Source organism: Oxyura jamaicensis, chromosome 2 (genome assembly GCF_011077185.1).
Source record: "Oxyura jamaicensis isolate SHBP4307 breed ruddy duck chromosome 2, BPBGC_Ojam_1.0, whole genome shotgun sequence".
Classification (NCBI taxonomy): domain Eukaryota; kingdom Metazoa; phylum Chordata; class Aves; order Anseriformes; family Anatidae; genus Oxyura; species Oxyura jamaicensis.
In genome coordinates, this window is record NC_048894.1 from 64,000,797 (window position 1) to 64,027,484 (window position 26,688).

The 26,688-nt window shown below is 39.3% G+C and overlaps 1 protein-coding gene across 7 annotated transcripts in view; it reads right to left on the reverse strand.

The window, feature by feature from the left end:
- Positions 1-26,688, reverse strand: part of PHACTR1 (phosphatase and actin regulator 1) — a 305,056-nt gene that overhangs the window by 72,024 nt on the left and 206,344 nt on the right. For all 7 annotated transcript variants that reach the window (XM_035319553.1, XM_035319552.1, XM_035319555.1 and 4 more), the window contains 2 exons: positions 6,405-6,485; positions 657-842 (listed from right to left, as the gene is read on the reverse strand). In XM_035319553.1, the coding sequence (XP_035175444.1) occupies positions 657-842; positions 6,405-6,485 (267 nt within the window). The remainder of the gene's footprint in view (positions 1-656; positions 843-6,404; positions 6,486-26,688) is intronic.

Sequence of the window (26,688 nt, forward strand, 5' to 3'; positions counted from 1 at the left end):
AAATTTATCCTATAACTGTAAAAGCACCTCTCGGGGGCTATTCCATTCCAAAGAGGCTGCACAGCTGTACATGATCATGGAAGAGTGCTTCTACTAGTCACTTTTCCTCACTTGACCTTCATCCACAACTTCAACATTAAGTGATGCAGGAAGAAGAGTTAACCTAGATATACAGTATTGCTGTCTCTATGGGCTAGGGAAGAAGTACAGAGAGCCTCACCTAGGATGGTGCAGCTGGCTGTGTTAACTACTGGAACATGTGTGATGTGAATGTCACCCAACACCATGCAGCAGGTAAAGGAAATGACATACCCCAGGGTTTAAAAATGTTACCAGCCCTCTAGAGCTCATTGGCACAACTGAGAAGTAGTATGACAGTTAGAAATCTACTCTTAAATGTTCACAAAAATGCAAGGACTTTGCCTGACTTGCAAGAGGTTACTAGTGTAGAAGTAGAGTACATAGCAGAAGTACTGCTATGCTGCTACAGTCAAAATTTCTCATGGAGCACCCAGTGATAATTTGTATGCTCCTTCTCCACCAGAAGAACTTGGTCTTCAACAATGGTTTCTCAGGGCTACCCACCAAGGTAAGAGATCAAAAATCTGTTTCAAACTGCTTAAAGTAGCTATGTCATACTGAAAACAAGATGTTACCTGCCCCATCCATGATCTCTGTGGTTGGGAGCACCTCGTATGAGCAGGGTTCCCCAGGTGCAGAACCTGACTCCAGTTCTGCTAGGGCTGGAAGTGATACTTGGCTGGAGCTCAGTACTGGTCCACAGCCCAGAGGCTGCCCATTCTCCAAAGCTCCTTCATCATTTGGTATGGAAAGTTCCCCATCTGTTCATATTTGGAGGAAAGCACAATGACAACAGAAGACAAAAATAAGATACAGAAAGAATTTGAAATGAAATCTGCTTTCTCCAATAGCTTGCTTGAGAATGAAGAACCTGAACTAAGTCATTGTATGTACATAGGAGACACAGGATAATAATCAAAACAATATGTTTTTTATCTCAAAAATAAAACTTGTGCTGAGCAATTTTTGGAGATGTCTGAACGATGTTCTGTCCACAACAGTTTCATAGAAGTCCAACAGCATTTCATTTGTCTTACAGGGTTATTAAGACTTGGGAAAGATCTGCCAAATAACTGTGTTGATCCTTTGCTTATCCCTAGGCTTGTCATTATGATCCATGGTCTAAGCTGCATGATCATCCTCCATCTGATAGGGCCATAAAATTTATTTACCCTGTCTCTGTTAAAACTGTAAAGTCAGAAAAGAGAATGGACTGGAACACAATACATAATTAATAATATTTTAATAATAATAATAGTGAGCATTGTTCCCTTACAGCATTTTTAATACTATAAGGGACACAAGCGGAATCACAGAAGTATGTCGCTATTTTATATACCAATAAAACTATTATAGTCTCCCAGCATGATCAAGACTATAAGTAAGGGAGAGAACAATTTTTATAGTTGCCTAGTGAAAGGTCTTGATACTGGGATATAGTGGATTCAATTTAGAAAGTCTGTTTTTAAAGTTATTAATAATAACTTCTCCATACGGTCAAAAATTTCTGTAACAGCAATTGTTCGTTTCTTTTCTATCAAACACCACTTCACATTAGAAATAATATAGAACAGAAGGGAAGGATCAGATCATTCTTCACGGTGTCAACCTGCATGATTTTTATCTCAGAACTTGTTATGCACAGCACTGTGATACCTGGAGGCAATGACTGCACAGGTATCTCAATTACAATTTTATAAAGTGTTCATCTCTTATGTTTATGAGTAGAAGCCTGAATACAAATCCAAAATGTGACCTGTAAAGCAAAAAAAAAAAAAAAAAACACACCAAAAAAGCCAGCAGGCAAATAAAGAGAGCCTAGTTTTTCTATGCTTTCAAATTATTTTTAAGTCAAACTCAGGATTTCAGGATCTGGTTCTTGATTTTTGGGCAACTGTGATTACCCACATTACTGCTTTAGGGATATCTTTTTAGGGATATCTACACATTTTTTATGGAGATGCCAATTGTAACATTGAAATCTTACTATCTTAAATGCACTTTGCATTTATCAAGGTATATTCAGCATGGCTTGAGAAGACAGCATTCAAATCATCTGTTGAAGGTTTACTATTTCAAAAAAAGCAAAGTGAGAGAAAATTTTGACTTTTACTTTTTGTCATAATAGCAAGTGTGACAGCTCTCTTTATTGACAACATAACCTATTTTAATCTTCCCTCTGAAAAACCCTAATCTTCATTTAGACTCTAAAATTCATCCTCGAATTTGACTGAAATCATCAGACATGACACAGAATAATGACTGAAATATATACACTAAATCTGATCTTGCTTAAAGAAGAACTACATCAGGAACTGCTAAAACACAGTAAACAGATCAAAGAAGGTGATGAAAATCATCATCTGTAGAGTGAAGAATCTCTTAGCGTGAATTAATCCTGGATCAGAGGCATGCCTGACAACCAGACATAAAAGGCAAATTAATTGCTATTTTTAAAGTACTAAATGCTATTTCAGTTAGCTGACATACAAATGAAAATAATCTTAGTAATGCAGTTATGACATATATATGGATGAATTGATTAGTCTTCAGGAACTGGCTATGAGTTTAATTTTGCACAGTGATAACATATGTAATCTTTTGTTCTCAAACTTGCGAATTCCTTTGCTGCATTTTCTGAGAGCCTGCTGTTACTAAATGGAGATCAACTGTCCCTAAATGCATGAGCTTTGATGCTGCAGGCAGTGTGCTAGTCAGCATGATCTGGACTGGACCAAAATCAGTAATGTGAACTCTGCAGCAAAAGGAGCACAAGAAGGTGCTGCTCTGTTAACCAGGATGCTCTGCACACTCAGAGTGATGGAACAAGCAGAACCTCAGAGGAATTTCTCTTATGCAAGGGCTCTACCCAAATGTTTTGGTTCAGCCTTGCATGTGAAAATAACAGCACAGGGTGAGAGCCCAGAAATACATAGATGATATGTTCAAAAGATGTGGACCTTAAGCACAGTTTGTATTCATGAACTCATCTGCCATTTCTACTTCTGGGTATTTTTTGAAAATTACTTGCAGGCCATAGTGCATCATGATAGCTGGTACGGATTGATCCTTTTGTTGTTTATTTTCTTTGGAGCTCTGCCTATGTTCTCACTGTGTCTTTTGACTCTGAATGCCTTGGAATAGGGAACTTCCTATCTGTTTGATGAATGTAAAGCTCATGTGCTCCTTCCATAGACAAATGGCTGAGCCAAAATGATACAGAGAATTCTAAATCTTGTGTTATTTTCCATTTTGGGTTGTCTTTGGTACTGGCCTTCTCTCGAGTAAGAATGTCCAGGCAAATATTCTCAATGGAGAAGGCTAGGAAGGGCAAGGCATGCCCATGCCCTTCTCTGCTGTGGCCCCCTTGGGCTAAATGATGGAAAATCGAGTGCTCTTGCTTGAGGTTTATCACTCACAAAACATTTTCAAGCCCTGTCAGGGTTTAGGAAACCTGAAATTTGGGTTTTTAAACCCTAATTTTGAATAGATGGACAGTACAAAAATAGAAATGTGCAAAAGATGAAGACTGCACATGCTTCCTTTGAGGAACCACTGCATCATCATCTCTGAAGCAAGCAGTTACTATGCTCCTGTTCAGAAATTTCTTAGTACAGGAACCTTGTCTATGTTCACATGAATCAAGATGTATCAAAATATTACATGTAGCTTTTAATTCTTTGCCCATAGCACACTGGGCATCTATAAAGACAGATGCTTTAGTGATGGTTACAACTTCTTATGAGAATCAAAACTGTTCACCTATGTATTCGAGCTCTTGGTTCTGCCTGCCTGCAAACTATTAGAACAGCAGGCATCTGACCAGATATTTCTTCAATACACTGTTTTTCTAAAAGTACACAGTATTTGAAAAAAAATGCAATCTTTGCCCACATTTTCAGAAGATGCAAGTCACACAACCCTTGAAATAGCAGAAACTTATTCAGTCATGATTATGGCCCTTGCCAAGAAGTGAGCTCTCTGCAGTTCAGTCTGGAGCGGTTTCACTTGAATAGTTTAAGTATGGGGGTCACTTAAGTGATAAAAGCATTTCTTGTTTCCCAAATATAGCAGAGGGACTGCAGTGATTCTCCCATGTGTGAACGCTGTGATTTACTGCGCTCTGCTAACTGTCACCTGCTGGACCACAAAGTCATCTGAAAAGCCAGCAAATCCTGAAGCAAACAGGTCAGTGTCATTTTAAGTAACAGGCAAACCGGCTAATTCTGTTCTTCAACATAGGTGATAAAACAATACTAAGTGCACTGCAGATCCAGAATTTCTGTTCTTAGGTCAGTCTATCCATATTAATTTTCCTGTTGTATGTTCAGATTATTTTAAGAAAGAACAAGGCAAAATTACCCACTCATGGGCCTGAGTCTTAGGAATGGGAGACTAAGAGATTTAACATTATGACTCCAACTATTGTCTGTACAAGATGCCTCTTGGCACAGAAGATGCTACCATCAAATAAAGCCTTCTGATATGAATATTCTCAGATTACTTTTCCTCTACAAATTTTGTCATACTCATATCCTTACATCACACAAGATCAATGCTACTATACTTGTGTGTAACCACTTTTATCTCTGCCTTGCTTCTTTCAAGGAAGGGCTCCAATTTTTCTTTGCTTCCTGTGTTTAGAACTGGCAGAAAATAATGTGGAGATACTGGATTACAAATCTAGCCATGTTGGGTGATAGCTTCCCATGTATTTGCATCTAAAAAATAGAAAAAAAGTTCAATGTCTCTACTCCTTGTGCTGGAAACTGGAAGAAGAAGCCCAAGTTTCTTACCAGCTCTTTCTGCTATGAAAAGGTGAAAAATGACTACAAGGAGGAGTGTTTTTGTTTGTTTGTTTTTGTTTGTTTTGTTTTGTTTTGATGAGGACCTTCAGACAGCTTAACATCTACTTTACCAGGCAATATTGAAGATTACAGACTACAGCATTACTTGAAGGAAGAAATTTGCAGCCTCTTGGAGCAAAGCAGAGAGAATTTCCCTGAGTTTCAAGGTAGAAGGCAGAGTCATGCTGCACAGGAGAGATTTTTCATGGGGTTTCTTTAGGTTTGTGTAGGGATAAACACAGGCTGGCTTACAAGCTCCCCAGGGTGCTGAATTAGGAGTTACTTCCTGGCTTCCTCTGGGCTGTGACCCACATGGAGTGACAGACTCAACTGTGCCTCGCTGGCCACAGGATGTCTGCTTCATGGTTAAGTATATGGTCTAACTCACAGTTTAAAATGTGGAAAACCTGAGACACTGAGAAGGGAAAACCTTCTGCCAGTTGTTGTTCTGCAGTTGCATATAGAATGACTCCCAAGACACCACAGTAAGAGCACAGGCAGTATTAGATCCAAAGCATAAGAAGCATCTAAAATATGCAATGGATAAAAACTGTAGAATGTAATCACAAGCAGAACATTGCTTTTGTTTGGGTTAGTAAATTTTTAAATAATCTCTTTTTTTTTTTTTTTTGCAATAAGCTAGACTAAAATAGCATATAGCAGATTTAAGCAGACCAAATCTAATGAGATAGACTGTACCTATAAAATCTCTGAAAATGTTTAGCTTCTACAGACTTATCCAGGTTTTGTACTGGTATTGCTGAAGAATTTTAGACTTTGAATTAATGAGATATCAAAGCACATGCCTAAGTTCTATTGTAGTTAAAAGGCAATTTTGCCATACCTTTACATAATTTGCTGAATTCACTGCCTTACTTATTGACAAGAGAAGCAGCAAAACAAATAAAAGTTGCAGTTAAAGATTGACACATATGCAATAGATGTCAAATGTGTGTTGCATTACCAGTGTAAAATAATTGTTTTGCACAAAAAGTATATTACTGACACAACAAATTAATTATCCTGAAAAAGGAATCATTATTACCTTGACATTTGAGCTGTTTCAAGGGAATGTTCATTGTTCTGTGCTCATCACAGTATCCCAAGCCTTTAAAACATTTCTTTTTTTCCACAACTGTTAATCCCACAGTGGCTCAACCAGACAATGATAATAAATGCAGGCACAGACTCATTTCATCTCCCTGTAGCCTGGATGCCTTGCTGTTCTGCAGCAAGTTACTATTGCACACTGCTGAGACTTATATTTCTACTGCTTTACATTTTTGATTAGCTAGATAACTACCACATCTATCCAATCAAGAGGGTGTGAAATCAAGAGATGTTTTAGAAACCTTACTCTGTACTGTCCTGCTATTCTGTATGGTATTCCCAGTTCCTAATGTTACAAAAATGTAAGATGTGGCCATAAAACTATACAGGATGTCAATTTAATGTTGCAAAAAGAAGACAACTTACCTTTATCAAAAATTTCCTTCAGCACTCCTCGTTTTATAAGCTCCTCTCTGCTTTGCCTCATTGATATCTTTCTTTCCAAAGCTGTAAGCAAAGGAAATGGGTGAATATTAATAGAAAAGAAGGAAAACGATAATTTTAAAAGGCTTTATTACTTTTAAAGTATTCAAAAATAATCTTCTCCTCTTAACATCAGTGACAAATTGTCTTAAAAGGTACTGGCAGTCCAAGAACTTTTTTGTTGTTGTTGCATGGCTGATTTTGATAGAAATAATTATATAGTGATGTATTTGAGGGCATGTCTGCATTCCTGTTGCTTAATTTGGATACATGACCCAAGCAAGAAATGGAGAATTAGAGACAGCAACAAAAGAGAAAAAAAAAAATGTAGAAGCTGGTGAGAGAAAGGCAAGAAAGAAGGAAATACATGGCAGTGGACTGTTCCCAGGCCATGGAAGAGGACCAGCACCTCCACTTCCCCAAAGACAAGGCTGGTTTGCCACTAACACCAGTAAGAGCAGAGTAAGGCATTTGGGACAGTGCAAAAAACCAGCTATTTAGTGGAGTCTCATCTTCCCTGAAGGGGTGTTTTGCCCAAAACAGGTACCAATGAGGGGTAATCCATGTCAGCCAGTGTAATTTAACATCATCAGCTCTGAACAACCTGAGTCTTGTATTTGTTGCCTGGAGACTGTGGTTGCCAGGGTGGCAAAATGACAGAAATTTCATGTTTGTTCAGTTCAGTAGTAATTAAAACAATGTCCAATTAACCAAAATACCACGAAGGGCATGCATTAAGGCAAATTGCTGAAAGACAGCAAGCAAAGGGCACAAGAAGGGGCACAAGAAGCGATGTGCAGGACTGTGTGCGCTCTGCGAGAAACAAGCATGTGCTTGCCAAAAAACAGGCACAGTCAAGGGCGAATTGCTTCTGCCATATGCTCCCCTATCAGACACAGCACAGACGCACACAGGCACAAATGAAATGGGACTTTGCATCTCCAGTCTAACCAAGGCAGATTTAAAGAAAAAGGGGCCCTGAAACACTCTGTCCCTGAAAACATGAGGATGCAACCTTTTCTGGCACTGCTGGCTGTTCACTCTTCCCGGAGGGTGGCAATATACTTCATTGAATTAGCTGTGCTTACACTGACACACCGTGCTCATTGCAATTTATTTGCTGTTAGATACAGATAGCTTAGCATGTACAAGGCAGCTCTGATTTTAAAAGCATAATTTTCCATAGGATAAATTTGTTTCTCCACTTCTAAAATCAGCTTTGAACATGCATTCTTCAGGTCTAAGAAAGCCAGTAGATACCATCAGTAACTAATAGAACTCCTGCTCTCCCCTGAACATACGCTCTGAGCTTCAGCTCAGAATTAATGGCACTACAAGACCTCATACCCCTTGGCCAGCAACATGGTATCATTTTATTTCTGAGGCTCTTAATGTAACAGCCTTTGGGGCTTAAGAGACACAGCATTTTCCAAAGTGCCTTAGCCCCATTTTAAGAAGTACTTTAGGCACCTCATACTTAGATTTCTAACATGCTTTTGAAAAATAAACACCCCAACCATCAGACTGCACAGTCACTTTGTAGACTGGTCCCTCATCTGCCTTTTCCCCACAAGTGGTCTTGTGTTGGTATGGCATTTAAAGCTTCTTCCCCTTCCTCTTTAAAAACAGCTTCCCTTGCTCTCTCCAAAAAAGCCAAAACAATCTACTGCTAACTTGTAAGCTTTCTTCCATGGAATGTGTCATTAAAATCCCAACTTAAAAGAGTAATTTGGCCTTACTGAACACATTTTCCAATAATTCTGAGGAATGGTAATTTTCCATGAGTGTAAACAGAGCACAGCACACAGCCTCTGCTGTTCAGCAGGAAATCCGGTTGGGTGAACCAGCAGCAAAATAGCAGTTTCTGCTCATAGGCAGCAGCACTCTTCCCAAAACAAAGGCACAGGCAAATTCTGCTGTTTCTGAACTTTAGCAGAAATAGCTAAGTTACATATCCACATTTTACATACTAATCCAAGCACATGGTTGCAGGCATATAACTGTACGCTGTGCACAAGTAGATGGATTTCCAAGTGACATGTTGACCTTTCATATACCATACACAAATAAGCCAAGGGAGAATGGCCAACAAAATGTGTTGACCCCATGGGGCGTGCAGATCAAGTCACACAAGTCAACCACTGAGGATATGACTGTGTCTGCCCATTTTACACAGACACTGGCAACCACCCAGGTTCCCCATCCCAGCCTCCTGTCTTGTCAACAGCCAGCTATACATGGTAGCAGCAGTGTCGCTACTGAGTACATGGCTAGGCAGACACGCCATGTTATGAAAGTAGTGGTAAGAAACACGTTAATACTTCTGGGGGGCAGAGTACTAACCAGGGCTAGCTAGATATTCTACAGAAGCAGAGGAATACCTTCCCCCAAACAATTACTAAGCAACATATTCAAATATAGGGCAAGACTTCTCAAAAACAGAGTTTTATGCAGTCTAATTGTCTACCTATATTTTTGGAAGACTGCAAATATATAGTTTTTTTCAGGTATTCCTTTTTAGTTGTAATCTGTTTCTGTTCCAGAATGGCCAAAAAAAAATAAAATAAAATAAAATAAAAAATAAAATTATTTTCCTACTAAGCCAGTTTAATTAATAAGATATTTAGAGGAAGGGCATGCTGGGCTAAGAGCAGCATTGAATGATAATAACAAATATTACACTAAAACTATGGAACATTCTGTTTTCCTTTAATACAAATCTTCTTCCCAAACAAGTCTTACACATTTAAATGCTTAAACTGCTATGCTACTGCTGGATCAAGTGAAAAAAATCACAAGTGTCTAGATGCAGAACTTATTAGGAACTAACAGCTTGAACAATGAAATGGTTCACTCTGCCTGGATTTCTCTGACAAAGATTGCCAGTTCTTTTATGAAGGATTTTTTTTCAAGCAGAAAGCTGATACAGAATAAATTCATTCACTCTCTGCTGAGAAGGGATCCATTCACAGCAGGGCATAAATAAAAACCCTCTGAATTAATCCTTGATTCATGAGAAACCCATAAATTCTGTGATGGACAAAAATGAAATGTAATTAATATTTAACAAAAGATCGATTGCTTCATTGGCAATTTACCTTGATGATTAACCACATTTTGTTCACTTGTACAATCTTCTAGGAGATTAGAAATAATCACTAAACCCACTTTATGGGGACTATTTATACCAGAAACCAGTTATCTTAACAAAGTCAGCCACTCTCCAATAAAGACTCAGTTACTAGTTTCTGTAAGTGAGAATGTCTGTATTTTATGATATAAATGCACAGACTTTGTTACAGCTCTCTGCCATATGCTGTTACTTTTAAGCTCTGATGAAGAAACATCAGTGGGAAATAGTTTTATTAATGTTTCTAAGCTAGTGTTTTTGAACTCTTCCCCAGGAGCAGCACCCCTTCGCTGTTCAAGCAGAGCGCTTCTCTGTGGCAGACCCATTAAGATCAGTAAAGCCTTGACAGGTTCATGAGGATTTCCAGCCCCTCCATTCTGGAAATTGAGTACAGTTTTGTCTTTATTTTTCTAATAAGCCGTTGTGCTCTGTGATGACAGTGATTGTGGGCCATTCCACCAGCTGAGAAGGTGAGCACACTGCTGCCTTTGTGCCAAGCGCTTCTGCTGCTCCATTAAACAGCCAAAGAGGCATTTATGTAGTCAGGACCTTTCTGTCCCTCCCATCCTTCCCTCCAAGACTAAGACGACTGTGGTGGTTTTACCGTGCTAGGCAGTTGAACACCACAACCGCTCTCTCACTCCCCCTCCTCAGATGAGGAGGGGAAGAAGTAAAGGAAAGAACAACTCACGGGCTGAGATAAGGATGATTTAATTAAAGAGGGGAAAATATATATATATATATATATATAATTAAGGAAATATTATTATTAATTAAACAATTCAACTAAAGGGAAAAAAAGGGAAAGGGGAAAAGGGAGGGGGAAAGGGAATAACTAAACAAAACAAGTAAAGGCTATGTGGAAGTGCAGAGGAAATAAATTACTCTCTACTTCCCACAAATGAGCGATGCTTGACCAAGTCCTTGAAGCAGGGCCTCAACGCACGCAGCCGGTGTTCGGGAGGAGGACAGACGTTTTCGCAACGAGAGCCCACCCCTCCCCTCTTCTTCCTTTTTCCACCTTTTATTGCTGAGTGTGACATCATATGGTATGGAATATCCCTTTGGTTGGTTTAGGTCAGCTGCCCTGCTGATGTTTCTTTCTCACTTTTTGCCCACCCCCTAGGAGGGTCAGAGAGAGTCCTGATGCTGTGCCAGCACTTCTCAGCAGCAGACACAACACTGGTGTGATACCACTGCTGTTCTAGCTACAAGTGCTGAGCGCAGCACTGTATGGGCTGCTGCAGGGAAAGTTAACATCCCAGCCAGACCCAGTACACCTGGGTCCCCCACGGGCAGCAGCTCCTGCCACGTCACCTGCTCCTGCGTGGTCTCCTCTCCACAACCTACAGGTCCGGCACGGAATCTGCTCTGGCAGGGGTCTTCCACAGGCTGCAGTCTCTGTCAGTGCAAGTCCACCTGCTCCACTGTGGTCTCCTCCATGGGCTGCAGAGTGGAAACCTGCTCCACCGTGGTACTCCATGGGCTGCAGGGGGACATCCTGCTTCACCATGGTCCTCACCACAGGCTGCAGGGGACTTCTGCTCTGGCGCCTGGAGCACCTCTCCCCCTCCTTCTTCACTAACCTTGGTGCCTGCAAGGCTGTGCCTCACTCCTCTCACTCTCCCAGCTGCTGTGTGGTGCAGTTTTTTTTTTTTTTTGTTTTTTTTTTTTTGTTTTTTTTTTTTTCTGTCTTAAATATGCTCTTACAGAGGCACAAAACAACATCATTTATTGGCTCAGCTCTGGTCAGCAGTGGGCCCCTTACCAAACATGGGGCAGCTTCTAGATCCTTCTCACAGAAGCCACCCTTATGCCCCCCTGCTACCAAAACCTTGACACGTAAACCCACTACAGTTGTCTGCCTAAGACATTTTCTGTTCTGACTGTAGCCTAACATTCCCATTATATGAGATTACAGAATAAGTGAGCAGCAGTAGGGAAAAGATCTGAGGGTATTAAAAGTTAAGCTTGATTTAAAAAACAACAAAAACAAACAACAACACTATAAATACCTCTCCAAATCAGGTGCCACTATAATAGCTGACAAAATCAATATCCTTCAGTATGTAAATCATTTGGAAAACTTATGTGACAGGTGCTACAAGACTAATAAAGCAGGAACAACACCCAGCATTGATATCCCACTGTATGAGTAACTCAGATCACTGTAGAATAAAACAGTATCATAATTGTTATTACAGAGGTGGCAAAGGGAGGTACAGACAACTTGAAACAGCTTGGCTCATCACCTACTGGATTATTAGCAAAGAATTAAGAGCAGCCATTCTACATCCACTGGCCAATGCACTAGGCTATGAAATTATTCTTCTAGACATAAAATTTGTTGATCTAGAATTAAGACAAGTGAAGTAACAGGAAAAAGAGGACAAAAGCCAAACCAAACTCGAGTCATTTTATTTTTAGTATTGGAAAAACAAATGGATTTATCTTAAATTATGAATACTTAAAACACAGAGAAGGTGATATTAGGGCATCTTGCTTCCACTCACATTGAAAACAGCTCAAGGCACTGGTCTGTTTCCTGTAAGAAGCACTGGACTAGGGGCACAGTAAACTTTCATTTGCAACAGGCTAGCCTTTGACCTTACACATTCCTTTGAGAATGCAGGATCAGACCTAAAATCCCTAGTTACTAACCAGAAGGGTTTAAGATGTGTAACCGTCACTGTAACTGGTGGCTACAGATAAAAATAGAATTATCTCTTTTTTACTGATGGAATCTGGTGAAGCAAAGTAAAACTAAGAAAAAGGTGAAATCAGCCTGAAGAAAACTTTGTATTTATACTGATCATTACTGCACATAAAGTAAACTGCGAAAGGACAGACTCAGGATAAAATGGTTGCAAAGTCAAATTTGTAAACACAGAATTGCAGGAGCTAATCAAAATACTGCAAAGCATGTTAAACAAAGATCATGACACGGCAATAGAACTCAGAAATACAATGTACAACCAAGAATTCAGCAAAACCAAGGAAAGACAGAGAAATAAAATTTGAACAACTCCCTCTAACATAATTAACAGAAGGAACTGAACCAAAGAAATCAGAAATCCAATCCAAGAGCATATGGACTGTAAATTGTTCATATAGAAAGACTCAAAAAAAAATCAATAAAAGAAGCTGCCTTCCTAAGAAAATTACTAAATTTTTGGCTAGATCCAAAGAAACCCAACATAATGGATTTCAGAGGCCAAACAGAGCAAGCCTGGCAGATGATAAATGCATGAAGACTGGAGATAAAACAAGAAATCTTGACAAATGTAACAAAAGGTGTATGTTTGGTAAAAAAATAAAATAAAAATTAAATCAGAGAATGGAAGTGGAAAGAAAACAAGTCTCTAGAGACCCTAAAGAAAAATAGTACCATCCCCAACTGCCCAGTTAAGAAAGAGTAAAGCAGAACTCCACTGAATCAATGAAATGTGATAGTATATCAATGGTATTTTGGGAAGACATGGATTTCCATCCTCTTTCTACATAATTGTTTTTGTTGTCACATTTGAGATGTACAGCAGGCTAGGAAGGAATTCAGAAATCTGACCAGAATATTGAAAAAAAAAAAAAGAAGAAAAGACATTCCTCCTGTTCTTCCTTATGAACTGTAGTACAGCATTTTCATAAATTCTTATGTACATAATAGGTCAAGAAATGGAAAGTTGAACCAGCGAAATTACCTTGCTTTCCACACAACTTAATGAAAAATGATCCTCTGTTGTCTAATTAAAGAAACTTGCAATAAGGTAACATAGCATATCTTAGAGTACACTTGCCCCACAGTTACAGTGTGACTGCAGCACAGAAAGCCGTACTCTGGGAAGTCTGACTATATATAGTTCAGGCAACAAAAACAGAGGGGTGGTACTGACTTCTTTGAAGGTTTTCATCCAAGCAAGAAACCTGGCAGGTTTGAAGAGCCCATGTTGAAATCCACACTTCACCCTAATTATCTAAAGATAAATCGAATATGGCTATTACCACATAGTTCTTACTGCAATGAAGCTATGTCCTAAGTGCCAGCAGAAGGCAACTGACCCAGTGACAGAAGATCCCTCTGCCTTTTCAGATGAATAACAAGTGAATGAAATGATGGTTTCTCCTGCAGGCTTCTGCCCTACAACATGCAGAAGTTGTATGGTCAAATAAACACTAAGAATGTGGGTTTAACTCAGCAAACTTTTACAACCAGGTAAGAATAGTGATGCCATGTGAAATTACTATAACAAATGAAATTTGTTGGAACACCAGCAGTGGCTACATAGCCCAAAGAACAGCTAGCTGCTTTTTGTAAGTGACTCAACTTCCTTTAGGCAACTTCCAGTCTCTGATTTCTGTACATACAAGAAACAACAACTATGTTAAAGGCTAATCAGTGAACAGCTGGGTGAGATTTCTGCAGCGTGCTTCCTTTACCCTGACAAGATGATACCTAGACAGACAATATTGCAGTAAGGATCTGCAGTGTCATCTGCAGTGGCAGAAATACCTATGTGCAGTGTTCAGGTATATGACAGTTCAAGACACCTTCATCAAAGCAAAAACCAAAGCATTCACATGGTGGGCATCGCTTGAATAATATGATGAATCATGCAACTCTCTGCAGATGAACAGAATTCTCTCCAGAATAGTTTACACATGGGATATAAATAACCAGGCAAGCTGCTGCTTTTGGATTTGCTCCTCATCAGACAACACATCCAGATGGCATAATACAGAGCACAGTTTACAGAAACAAGTCTAGCAGATGTCAGGAAACTGGATTCTACAGTTTAGAGGGTGAAGGAGTCTTGGTACAGAAAAAATGGGGAAAAATATCAAGATAAAACCAAAACAATGTCAGAAGGATGATAGGAAGGGAGGATGATTTGCCTGGACTGACCCCTAGGAGGTAACAACTGAATTCCTGGCCAATATTGGGTCCCCTTGTTTGCCAGCTGGGAGCATCACACTGCTGACAGAAAAGATAGCTGCACTCAGTGAGAAAAGCAGCACAACTCTTCCTATACCAAAAGCAAACTGCTGTGCAGCTTGTTTTACTGCTTGGGTTTACCTTACACCTTTTGACCTCAGTGCCAGGGAAGCTCATCAAGCAGATTATCTTGAGTGTCATCATGCAGCACTTACAGGGCAACCAGGCCATCAGGCACAGTCAGCATGGGTTAATGAAAGGCAGGTCCTTCTTGACAAACCTGATCTCCTTCTATGACAAAGTGACACGCTTAGTGGATGAGGGAAAGGCTGTGGATGTGGTCTACCTTGACTTCAGCAAGGCTTTTCACACTGTTTCCTACAGCATTCTCCTCAAGAAACTGGCTGCTCATGGCTTGGACTGGTGTACGCTTTGTTGGGTTAGAAACTGGCTGGATAGCCGGGCCCAAAGAGTTGTGGCAAATGCAGTCAAATCCAGTTGAAGGCTGGTCACTAGTGGCGCCCCCCAGGGTACTGAGGCCAGTTCTCTTTAATATCTTTATCGATGACCTGGATGAGGGGATCGAGTGCACTCTCAGAAAGTTTGCAGATTACACCAAGTTAGGTGCCTGTGTCGATCTGCTTGAGGGTAGGAAGGCTCTGCAGGAGGATCTGGATAGGCTGGACCGATGGGCTGAGGCCAACCGTATGAAGTTCAGCAAGGCCAAGTGCTGGGTCTTGCACCTGGGGCACAACAACCCCAAGCAGTGCTACAGGCTGGGAGATGAGTGGCTGGAAAGCTGCCTGGCAGAGAAGGACCTGGGAGTATTGGTTGATAGTCCGCTGAATATGAGCCAGCAGTGTGCTCAGGTGGTCAAGAAGGCCAGCAGCATCCTGGCTTGTATAAGAAGCCGTGTGGCCAGGAGGACTAGGGAAGTGATTGTCTCCCTGTACTCAGCTCTGGTGAGGCCGCACCTTGAGTACTGTGTTCAGTTTGGGGCCCCTCACTACAGGAAGGACATCGAGGTGCTTGAGCATGTCCAGAGACAGGCTACAAAGCTGGTGAGGGGTCTGGAGAACAACTCTTATGAGGAGCTGCTGAGGGAGCTGGGGTTGTTTACTGTGGAGAAGAGGAGTCTCAGGGGCAACCTTATCGCTCTCTATAGGTAACACTAAAGGTGGCTGTAGTGAGGTGGGGATTGGTTTATTCTCCCACATGCCTGGTGACAGGATGAGGGGCAATGGGCTAAAGTTGCGCCAGGGGAGGTTTAGGTTGGATATTAGGAAGAACTCTGTACTGGAAGTGTTGTTAGGCATTGGAATGGGCTGCCCAGGGAAGTGGTTGAGTCACCATCCCTGGAAGTCTTTAAAAGACGTTTAGATGTAGAGCTTAGTGACATGGTTTATTGAAGGACTTGTTAGTGTTAGGTCAGAGGTTGGACTAGGTGATCTTGGAGGTCTCTTCCAACCTAGACTATTCTGTGATTCTGTGACCTGTAACTTTACAAACCTTTACAAACACAAATTGCCTGATACGCACAGCCAGACAGAAGTATTAAAATAGCGCACTACTCCCTAGTGAAAACTTACTTTGGCTACAGTGGAGACAGCTTGACCTGCTGGATGCTTCTATTTCACCTGACAGGAATTTGGGATAATTTTAAAATAATCTGCACACTGAGATAAAAAAATACCCCAAAGTGTTTATACATACAACACTGTTGCAGTGAATTGCAGTTTAGGAAAAAATTCTTCTACTTATGTTGGAATGATTAGTACAATGCAGCTTCTCTAACAGATACATGAAGCAGATGGATAGTTGTATATCTGTGTCCACATGTACATCTATTTAAAATAAATGTTATGAAATATAGCTTGCAACTAAGAAATACCTACTTAAATCCAAAGTTGGCTTAGCACTTTTTTGAGAGAGAAGCTGTTAGGATATCAAATACTTCTTGGAGACCATTACTACCTTTTACACTGATAAAATCTCAACTAAACAATCACAAATTAAAAATATGTTTGTTATGAGAAAGAACTAGCATCATCCCTTCGACACAGAGCTCTGTTAGAAGCCAAACAGGAAATCATTCATTTAAGACTTGATGACTGAATCACAGAGCAACAGACATTTCCTCCAAAATATAAAAAATTCTGAATTGCTTCTGTCACATCATCCAGCAATTATCTTTGGATGATATTTCCAGCTCGAGCAACAGCACTAGTCCATCAGTACATAACAATCTTAATGCTGAAATAAAACAAAAGTATCTTTAACACCAGTCTCTTATCACCTGTAACAGTAAAGTGTACTTTCTGTTTTGGAAACAGAAAGTAGTTCAACTTACAATAATGGCATGCATTTGCAGTTTCAGTATACTTTCTGGATTTAGTCTTGGTCTGATTGTTTGCTGTTTGGGTTGAAAAGATAACTTTCCCAGATGGAGGGAAACTTTTGACAATGCAAGACAGTCCTCTGGAAATAACAGACCAAAAAAAAAAGGAGTAGATTGGAATCTCAAATACGGTAACATGGCTCTAGAATAGCTTCATGAGAATTTGCATGCACCATCCTACCTAGTAATATGAATTGTTACATTACTTCAATATGAGTTAATATATTTACAATCCATCAATGATAAAATGGTTTTATTTTCCTCTCTAGCAAATACAGCGCTGAAGTTATCTGAGAAAATATGGTTTTTTCACACTTAGTATTTTATATAATTTTAGTGATATTTTTTGTGTGTAAAAACATAGTTATGATTCTTGTTTGGGATGGGGAGCCAGGATTGAAGATACCAAAAAGTTTAGAAAATAATGTTTTTGAAGCGAAGGATCTATATAAGAAGCAAACTTGGAGAAAGATAGGCAGGAAGGACAATGAAGTGAAAGAGATATGGTAATAGCCTAGACATTTCTTACAGTGTAATAACACAATAAAGGTAGATAACATTACATAAAATAAAAAGTTTGATATGTCATCATTGCAGTCTGTCCTGACCACCCATAGCTTAATAAAGTTTATTTGTTAAAACTGTAGAAAATCAAACACAAAATTGCTAGATTCATAGAAGACCTAAGGTTAAAGGCAACACACCAGAAGGATAAGGCTGCAGTAAAGATGCCAAATACTTTTTGCATCAGTGCTAACCCTGAAGAACTTCAGCAGACTTGCAGAGTGAAACACTTCTTTACATGGAGCTGTGAAAGTCTCTCCAAGTGAAGTGTCACTTAGAGAACTCTTAAAAGAGATCAATAAAATGAAGAATAATAAACTGCCAAGAACAGCAGTGTTCCTCAGGAAATCAAATATAAACTAGTAAGCATGGCATATAACCTAGATAAGATGGAAAAGTGGAAGGTGGCAAATAGAAGGTTGTTATTTTTAAGAGGCCAAAAGTCACCTAGGAATTACAGGCCAGTGAGCCTGGTTTTCATACCACCAGTCTAGGAAACACTATACAGGATAAACCTAGAAATAGGAGATCTAGAATAGAATAGAGATGGGGGGGGGGGGGGGGGAAATCATCTTGGGTTTGAGGTGGGAAGTTCATAGAAGTCAATGAATGAAGTTTCTCTGTTCTCTGTTCACAGGAACTCTGTGCTTCTAGAATTCCATAAACCTTTTGTTACGGCCATTGAAACACTAAAAATTGCATGAGGTAAGAGTAAGGATCCTCCAATGGTTTAAAAACATTTAGAAAGTGAGGAGGAATGTCCCATGCACAAACTAGAGGGATGTGGTAGGACCTGCTCTCTTCTTCACAAAGATACATTGTAGAAAGGGCAGCAACAGGGAGAAGACAACATTTTTGCTGACTCTGGTCAAATGAAATCTGACTGGAAAGAGCTACAAAAGATCTTATGACACTAAGTGACGGGTGACAAAATACAACATCGATAAAAGCAAAGGCATTTGGGAAAAGGCTGCCCTAACTGTACCCACACAATAACACCTAAATTTGTCGTGCCCACTCAGAAATGGAAACTGTAGAGAATTCTCTAAGAGATCATCTTATTCTTAATGCTTGGGGCAGTAAAAATGAACAAATAAAAAACAAACAGGAATCAAAAGCTAGGAAATATTAAGAAATAAAAACAGTCCCTCTGTACCAGTGTACTAGTCTATAGCTAATGCATGGCTGGTTATTTATCTCCAAGAAGATATAGCAGAACTAAAAAAGTTGTGGAAAGAAAGGAAGAAGATTCATTAAAGGGATAGGGTATCTTGTACAGGAGTAAAGAGTAATGGTGAAACTATATATTTTTTTGTCATCTCTTCTATTATACCAAGTCCCCGGTACCTTGACATTCACAAAAGTACATGGTAACAGTTGCTTTGGCTGTGCTCTACCTGAACTAGATACTTCACTTGAAGGAGAAACTGAGGCACAAACCGGCATTGGTACAACTATTTTACACGGTTTTGTCATGTTTTGACTGAGATAGAGTTATTTTTCGTTGTAGAGGCTCACATAACACTGTGTTTTGGATTTTCAGTAAAAACAGTGGTAATAACACACTGATGTTCTTAGTAGTTGTATAGCAGTGTTTACACAGAGTCAAGGATTTTTTGCTTCTCACACTGTCCTGCCAGTGGGGAAGCTAGGGGTGCACAAGTAAGGGGAAGAAGAAGGAAGAAGGAAGGGGACAGAACCAGGACAGCTAGCCCAGACTGGCCTAAGGGATATTCCATATCATGTAAAGTCATGCTCAGCACTAAAAGCTGGGGTAAAGAAGGAAGACGGAAAGATGTTCAGAGTGATAGTGTTTGTCTCCCCAGTAAAGCATTATGTGTGATGAGCCCTGCTTTCCTGGAAGTGGCTGAACACAGGCTTGCTGAGGGGAAGTAGTGAAAAAATTCCTTAGTTTGCTTTGCTTGTGCACACAGATTTTTGCTTTAAACTGTCCTTATCACAACCCATGAGTTCTCTCACTCTTACCTTTCTGATTCTCTCCCCATCCCATCTGGGGAGAGTGAACAGGTGATAAGCAGAAAATCATCACAGAAGGCCTTTTGCTTTGATGTGACCTTTGGCAGCAGCATGAGCTCCTGCTCTTATGCAGCATGGCCACGAATTATTGCTCCAGATCTGGAGCTGTAGCAACACAGAGATGCAAGTCAGTCTGCACCTGTCCTTGGAAGCATGGGCCATGCTTAAACACCATTTAAGCAAACTGCCAATTTCTTTGCCCTGGGAAATGGGCAGCTGATGGGGAATATAACAGAGGCCTATAATATCACAAATACCTATTCACTCGCTCATAGAATGTAAGAAATAATGTAAGAAATAAAGACTACCCAGAAAAATGATTGGAGTTCCTCTGAAAAAAAAAGGCGAGGCGGGGGGGGAAAGGTGCATTGACTGGAAAAAAAAGATACTGTGCTACACAGACAGGTTTAATCTACTGCATTTGTCCTCAAGTATATTTTTCTTTAAAGGATGTGTTGAATGAATCAGGAGAAGACACCCTTGATCCCAACACACAAAACTATATAGTGTATTCAATTATCTAACAGTATGGAAATGTGAAAACGTATCTAATTTGCCTTTGAAAGTAACTTGAATTTTATCTCCTTACTGTGTCTGTCAGGGGATTTTTCTTGCATGATTAAATCAGATCTGTTAAGTAACACAGACTTCAACATACTGGCATCCAGAATTACAAAAACTGATTCCGCTTTCATTGCCTGTGTAGTGTTAGTTGCAAAAGTAGTACGCTAGCTACTGTGTCAGGTTTAGGACACTTTTCCATCATGGGCCTTGCAGGTTTCACAATTTTTATTCATTAATTCCTGAGAACGCTGATCCAGGATTTTTCTTTTTTCTTTTATTTTCTTTTTTTTTTTTTCTTTTTTTTTTTTTTTTTCTTTCAGATGTAGGAAACAGACCTGTGTGCTTCATTTCATGTTGGACAAATCTTAATTATTATCGATTGTTTTCTGACACTGCAGTATGTGAAGTGCCAATGGAATGCAAACCTGAAATCTGAAATTCTGTCCAGGGTAGAGTAACAACCTGAGTGTAGATGGGATTTGTTAACAAAGAGACTAAAGTCAAACTGTTCTGCAGGGTTTGACTAATGCTTCATAGAAGAGCTACAGAGAGGCTGTAAATTACTGTTCCATGTACAATTTCAAGTTTGATGAAAGCTGATACTACCTTAAAACATCTTTTCGAAGTCTATTGAAAAGCCATTATGTGGTTATAAATACATTAATTAAAGAAGTAGCTTCAAAACTCAGATATAAGTGATTAAACCTACATAAATATTCTATTCCTACTTCATCCCATTTTTCTTCCTTTTTTTTTTTTAAAAATCAGGAAGCTTGGGATGATTTATTTTTGTAAAAGTTCACTTATTTCTGTTGCATAATAGCAATAGATGTCAGTCTATTTTTGCCATCGTAATTAGTTGCCATGGAGATGGTTGAAATATCACAGATTATTAGAATTGCAAATGAGTAATAAGCAGCAGGAAAATATGACATTGATAACCTGCAAATATTGCAAGATTACTCAAAACTAGTTAACTATAAGACTTTTGAATTTGGCATAGTAAAGTGCAGGATCACAGAATATGCAGGTGGTGCACATTTCAGATGAATGTACTATGAAGAAACATGACAGTTACATGAAACGGCATCTTAAATTCAGCTTAATGCTAAAGGAAGAGTTATCATACAGCCCATGTATCTTTTTATTTTGTTACATGTGATTTTGCTTAAGGTCCTTAAAAAGTCACTTATAGTTTCACTTTTATTACTATGAGGTAAAACAGAATAGCAGTAGTACATAAAATCAGTGGGTATTATCCTGAACCAATATTCCTTGGCAGATAATTGAATGGGAAACAGGTGTTCAAGTGTCTGCCTGAAAAGTGGCTAGAATTATCCCCTTGACATAGAATCATAGAATCATAGAATATCCTGAGTTGGAAGGGACCCTTAAGGATCATCAAGTCCAAATCTTGACATAGTTCTTTAAAAGGCAAGTATCACACTGCACCTTTCAGTAGAGACTAATGAAGCTCTCTCAGGGAGGAAGGACAAAGCAGACAAAAATAAAATTCCTGATGTACTAATTTACAACAGAAATACTTTGTATTTCATTCTATTTTGCTGTAGGGCTGGTTGGTACTACAATGTGCACCTCAACTGTGTAATTAAAATTGCCCAAATGATAATGTGTAATGATGCTGTCTTCTTACACCAACATTATTAAATCTTTGCCTTTTCTGCCTCAGTAGCATAAAGGAATTGACCTGCATAAAAACAAAAAAAGATTATCCAAATTATGCTTTTATGAAGAGACGAACTATTTGAAGCTTGTCTGAGCTAAGTAGTGAGCTAAATACTCTCTTACACACTGCTGTTTAAATCTAAGTTGCTGAATTCTGAAACAAGTAAGGAAAGTGAGAAGCATCAAGGGAAAGTGAGAAGTATCTGTTTGCAGAGGACTTCCCCTCTCTGAGCGTAGCCAAGTGAATGATATCAGAATTACATTCCCAAGATTTCCATTCCTCAGAATATTAGAAGATTTATACTGTTGATTGGCCAAACACTGAGTGTTTTTAGTGCCACAAATCTTCTGAGTTGAAAGATACTGGAATGGAGATCTCTTTGGTTTGTACAAGTATAGTTGAAGTAGTATACCCCACTCTGACCCACCACAATTTTTGGAAAGGAGCTCACATCAGCTACTTAGCATTGCAATAAATAAATAAATAAAAATAATAAAAAAATACTCACCTGTTATCTTACCCACATATTGCATCTTTTTAAGACACTACTGCTGATAGCAGCAGTGCTGGTAGCATGATAATTAGACTAATCTGATGTGAATTCTCTTGCTTTTAAACTGATTTTGTTTGTATATGTTAAATGGTTCTACTTAGCAAGCAATTAAACAAATAAAAAACTGAAAATGCATCTGGTGTATGAATTTTCTCTTCTGTGCTGGTCACCCTAGATACTGCTCATCTTCCATCCTCCTATAAAGGCTGGATGGGATGTACAGCATCTACCTTTTACTTCCGCATGCTGAATAAAACCATGATGTATAGGTGCATACTACAATGTTACACATTAATACAGCTCTGAGCAATGAAGAGAAAAATTCAAGCTTAACTGAGAACTTTTTATACCTTCTATTCCATTAAAAATTATAGCTCTCTTACTGTTACATAGCAGTAGAGAAAATTCTGGTACAGTCCTGTATCCAGCCTTGGGATCTCTGGTACCAGAAAGACACAGGCTGGCACAAATCCAGCAGTGACCTACCGTGATGGCTGAACATGATGTGCAAAGTTGGCCCAAGGGAGCTGGATCTGCTTAGCCTTGAAAAGAGATGGCTGAAGAAGGACCTGAAGGCCATCTGTCAGTCTGTAATGTGTGGCCATAGCAGAGACAGCTGGCCTCTTCCTGGAGCTACATGGTGAAAGACAAGAAGCCATGGCCAAGAGGCAGCAAGGGAAATTCTCATCTGATACAACAAAAAAAAAAGTCTTCACAATGAATGTAGTCAAATGTGGGAACTGGCTTCCCAAAGTGGCAGAGGAGTCTCTGTCACTTGTAATATTTACAACTTCAGTGAGAAACCTAATTTAACTCAAGATTTGGTTGTATGTATTATGACTCCTAACTTTTTTTTTTTCTTTTTTTTTTTAATCCTTCTCTGGCACAGCTTGAGATGATTTCCTCTCATCCTATCACTTGTCACCTGAGAAAAGTCCAACACCTTCCTTTGCTGCAACCTCCTTTCAGGCAGTTGTAGAGAGCAATGAGGTCTCCCCTCAGCATCCTCTTCAGACTAAACAGCCCCAGTTCCCTCAGCCAGTCCTCACAAAGTCATGCTTTCTAGACCCTCCATGAGTTTTGCCGCTCTCCTTTGCTCAAGCAACTCAATATTCTTCTTGTAGTGAGGGACCCAAAACTGAATGCAATACTTGAGGTGTGGTCTCACCAGTGCTGTGTACTGTGCACGATCACCTTCCCAGTCCTTTTGGCCACAGTATTTCTGATACAAGCCAGGACACCATTGGCCTTCTTGGCCACCTGGGCATGCTGCTGCCTCATGTTCAACCAGCTGTCGACCAGCACCCCTAGCTCCTTTTTTGTCAGAGAGCTTTCCAGCTGCTTTTCCCCAACCCTATTATCGCTGCATGGGGTTGTTATGGCACTACCTGGCTCTTACCCTTGTTGAATGTCAAACAATTTGATGTAGCCCATTAATCTAGCTTATCCAGATCCCTCTGCAGAACTTTCCTACCCTCAAGTAGATCAACATTTGTGCCTAACTTGGTATCATCTGCAAACTTAGTGAGGGTGCAGTTGATCCCCTCATCCAGACCACTGATAAAAATGTTAAACAAATCTGGTCCCAGTACTGAGCCCCAGGGAACACCACTGGTGTCTGGCCACCAACTGGATTTAACTCCGTTCACCAACTCTTTGGGCCCAGTCATCCAGACGATTATTCACCCAGCCAACTGTACACCTGTCCAAGTCATGAGCAGCCAGTCACTCCAGAAGAAGGCTGTGGGATAGAGTGTCAAATGCTTTACTAAAAAACAGGTAGACAATATCTATAGGCTTCCCGTCATCTACTTAGCAGGTCATCTCATCATAAGAGGAGATCAAGTTAGTCAGGAAGGATCTGCTTTTCATAAACCCATGCTGTATTCTTCTGATCACTCAATCAAATGCACTCAATTTAAGACCACTTAATAAGTATGAGACTCAAACTATTACTTTAGCAATAAAGGAAGTCATGCAGCAGAACAGGGAATTTGATAGGGAAGTTACAAAATAATCAGTGAAAATTTTCAAGACCAACACTGATAAACACATGGTGTGAGCAACAAATGCTTAGCATGGCTGGGGATAGGAAACAACTCCTTTAAGGATCTTTTATCTGCAGTTATCAACTGGCTTCTGAAAATGGATACAACTACTATGACTCATTGATCTAATCTGTGAGATGACACAAATGTGTAATTTTCATGGACTCAAGTAGCAGTTTCCTGAATTTCTTACTGCAGCAATTGGGAAGTAACATCTTATGCACTGAAATCTCCTAGAACAGGTGAGACTTGGTGCAATCCTGATGCTGTAAGCAGTTAACTAGGATCATGCCAGTTATTCTTATGTGTGAGCTATTTCTTTGTCAGAAGAGGGAACCTTCCCTAAGAACTGTAGGAACATCTGCAGTGAGTTCTTCCCACACTGACTTCTCCTTTGCATTGTAATTTTCTACTGGATTTCATTTTGTAAATTAAAATATGCTTCTTTTTTTTTTTAGTTTTTCTTTTGAACTATTCTGCAATATTATTTACCCCAGCAAGCCTCAGAGTTGCCACTGTATGAGAACATATTTGCATTATGCTGTACGGTGCAGCTGCATTTTGATGTTATGAAATGGTGGTCACTGCAAGTTTGAGGAACAATTGCTTGAGAATCACTGGTCTAGATACTTCTGGGTCAATGGAGGTGTCCAGGTATTTTGCAAATTTTAAACTCATAAGTTTAAATGTTTCCTTTCCTAATTACAGATATATCTAACACAATTGATTACTCACTGAGGTTACAACTTAAAAACAAGAAGACTTCAGTCCCTCTTAACAAATTAGGCACCCTTACATGACTGGACAAGGAAAGCAGGCAAGGAAGCATAGAGACTTTCTAAATAAAAAACAACTGGAGACATATTATTTCACCTTCTCTAAATGAAATGCAAAGGTTTGTTGGACTTTAAGTTTAGGGAATGGTTCAGGAAAACTTTATTTTATTGGAAAGAGTACACCTCTTTGTATTGTAAGTGATGTGGATTAGCAGGAAGTTACTATGAACTTGGGTCTCTATCCTGGAATACTTCTTCAGATGCCTCTCCCATTGATAACTACTGAAGCTTTGAAAGCCCAGAGATTTGCAAGTGCAGCTCCCTAGACTAAGTAAGCTAACTTTTTGTTGGTGTTGTTCTGCCAAACCCTTCAGATAAAATTGCTGTCTTTAAGAAATACTTTTAAGAAATGCTCAAGAACATCAGACCTTTAGGAATTCTCTTTTGCTTTTAGGGTGCAGTAGCACATAGTTGTCATTTTTTTTTCCTGTTTCTTTGTTTATTTAATTGGTACTAATTGAGAATAAATGAGATGTCAATGCTGTAGTACTTATAAGCTTAAAATATTCTAGCTTGGCCAAGCAGTCCAGATATGCCCATGAATATGGCCACCATTTCCAAACTGCTTTGTGGTATCTGACAAAGTATAAAACTATGCAAACTGACAAAAAAAAAACAGAAATACATGATTAGCCATGAAGCAGAATGAAAACTTGAAATGAAATCCCCCCCTAAACACACAACTAAAGACACAGGAAAAGGTAGAAAATGTAAAATAGATTTATTTTTTTTTTCCTTGGGATTCAGATGACATACAGGCTTTTGATGGCTGTATATGAGAGAAAGAGAAGGGCTAACTAAACACATCAGAGGAAATGAATGTACGAAAACCTGAGCAGCTACTGGCTGGGTTCTTCTTGCAAGCATCTCTTGTGCAATGGTTAAGGAACAAAACCTTGCAGGACTTAAATTCTGCCTAGCATTATCTTGAATATTTTGGAGATCAAATTGCCTTTTATCTTTTTTGTTTGTTTGTTTTTGTTTTCGTTGTTTTTGTTTTTGTTTTAGACATCAAGGTGGAGTCAGGCAGGTGTGACTGTTCAGTATCACTTAGGAAAGTATTCAGCAAGTATGATGTATGGAGTTGAATGAGGCATATTCACAACAGGCTTATTGCCTTGTAAAAGAACAGGAAATAATTAAATAATTATGTTTTTGTATTTGCACAAAATTAATTAATGACATTGTATTTATTTAGTCAATGGATAGATATGGACATGCCAGCTGGCTTTCCTCCATCTCAGCATATTATAGTCTGCTCTGACTTTTTTTTCAAGAGTAAAAATGAAAGCACTATTTAGGTAACTAATTACTACAATCACAGAAACAAATCTTGTTCTCATTATATTCTTTCAAATCTAAGACAGAATTTCACTAGAGTTCATATGCTTATTGTGGATATAAACTGAGGCTGCAGGGTGCATATATTTTTGCTTAAATTACTTTAAATGGTAGTGTAAGTTGACAATTTGAAAAAAAA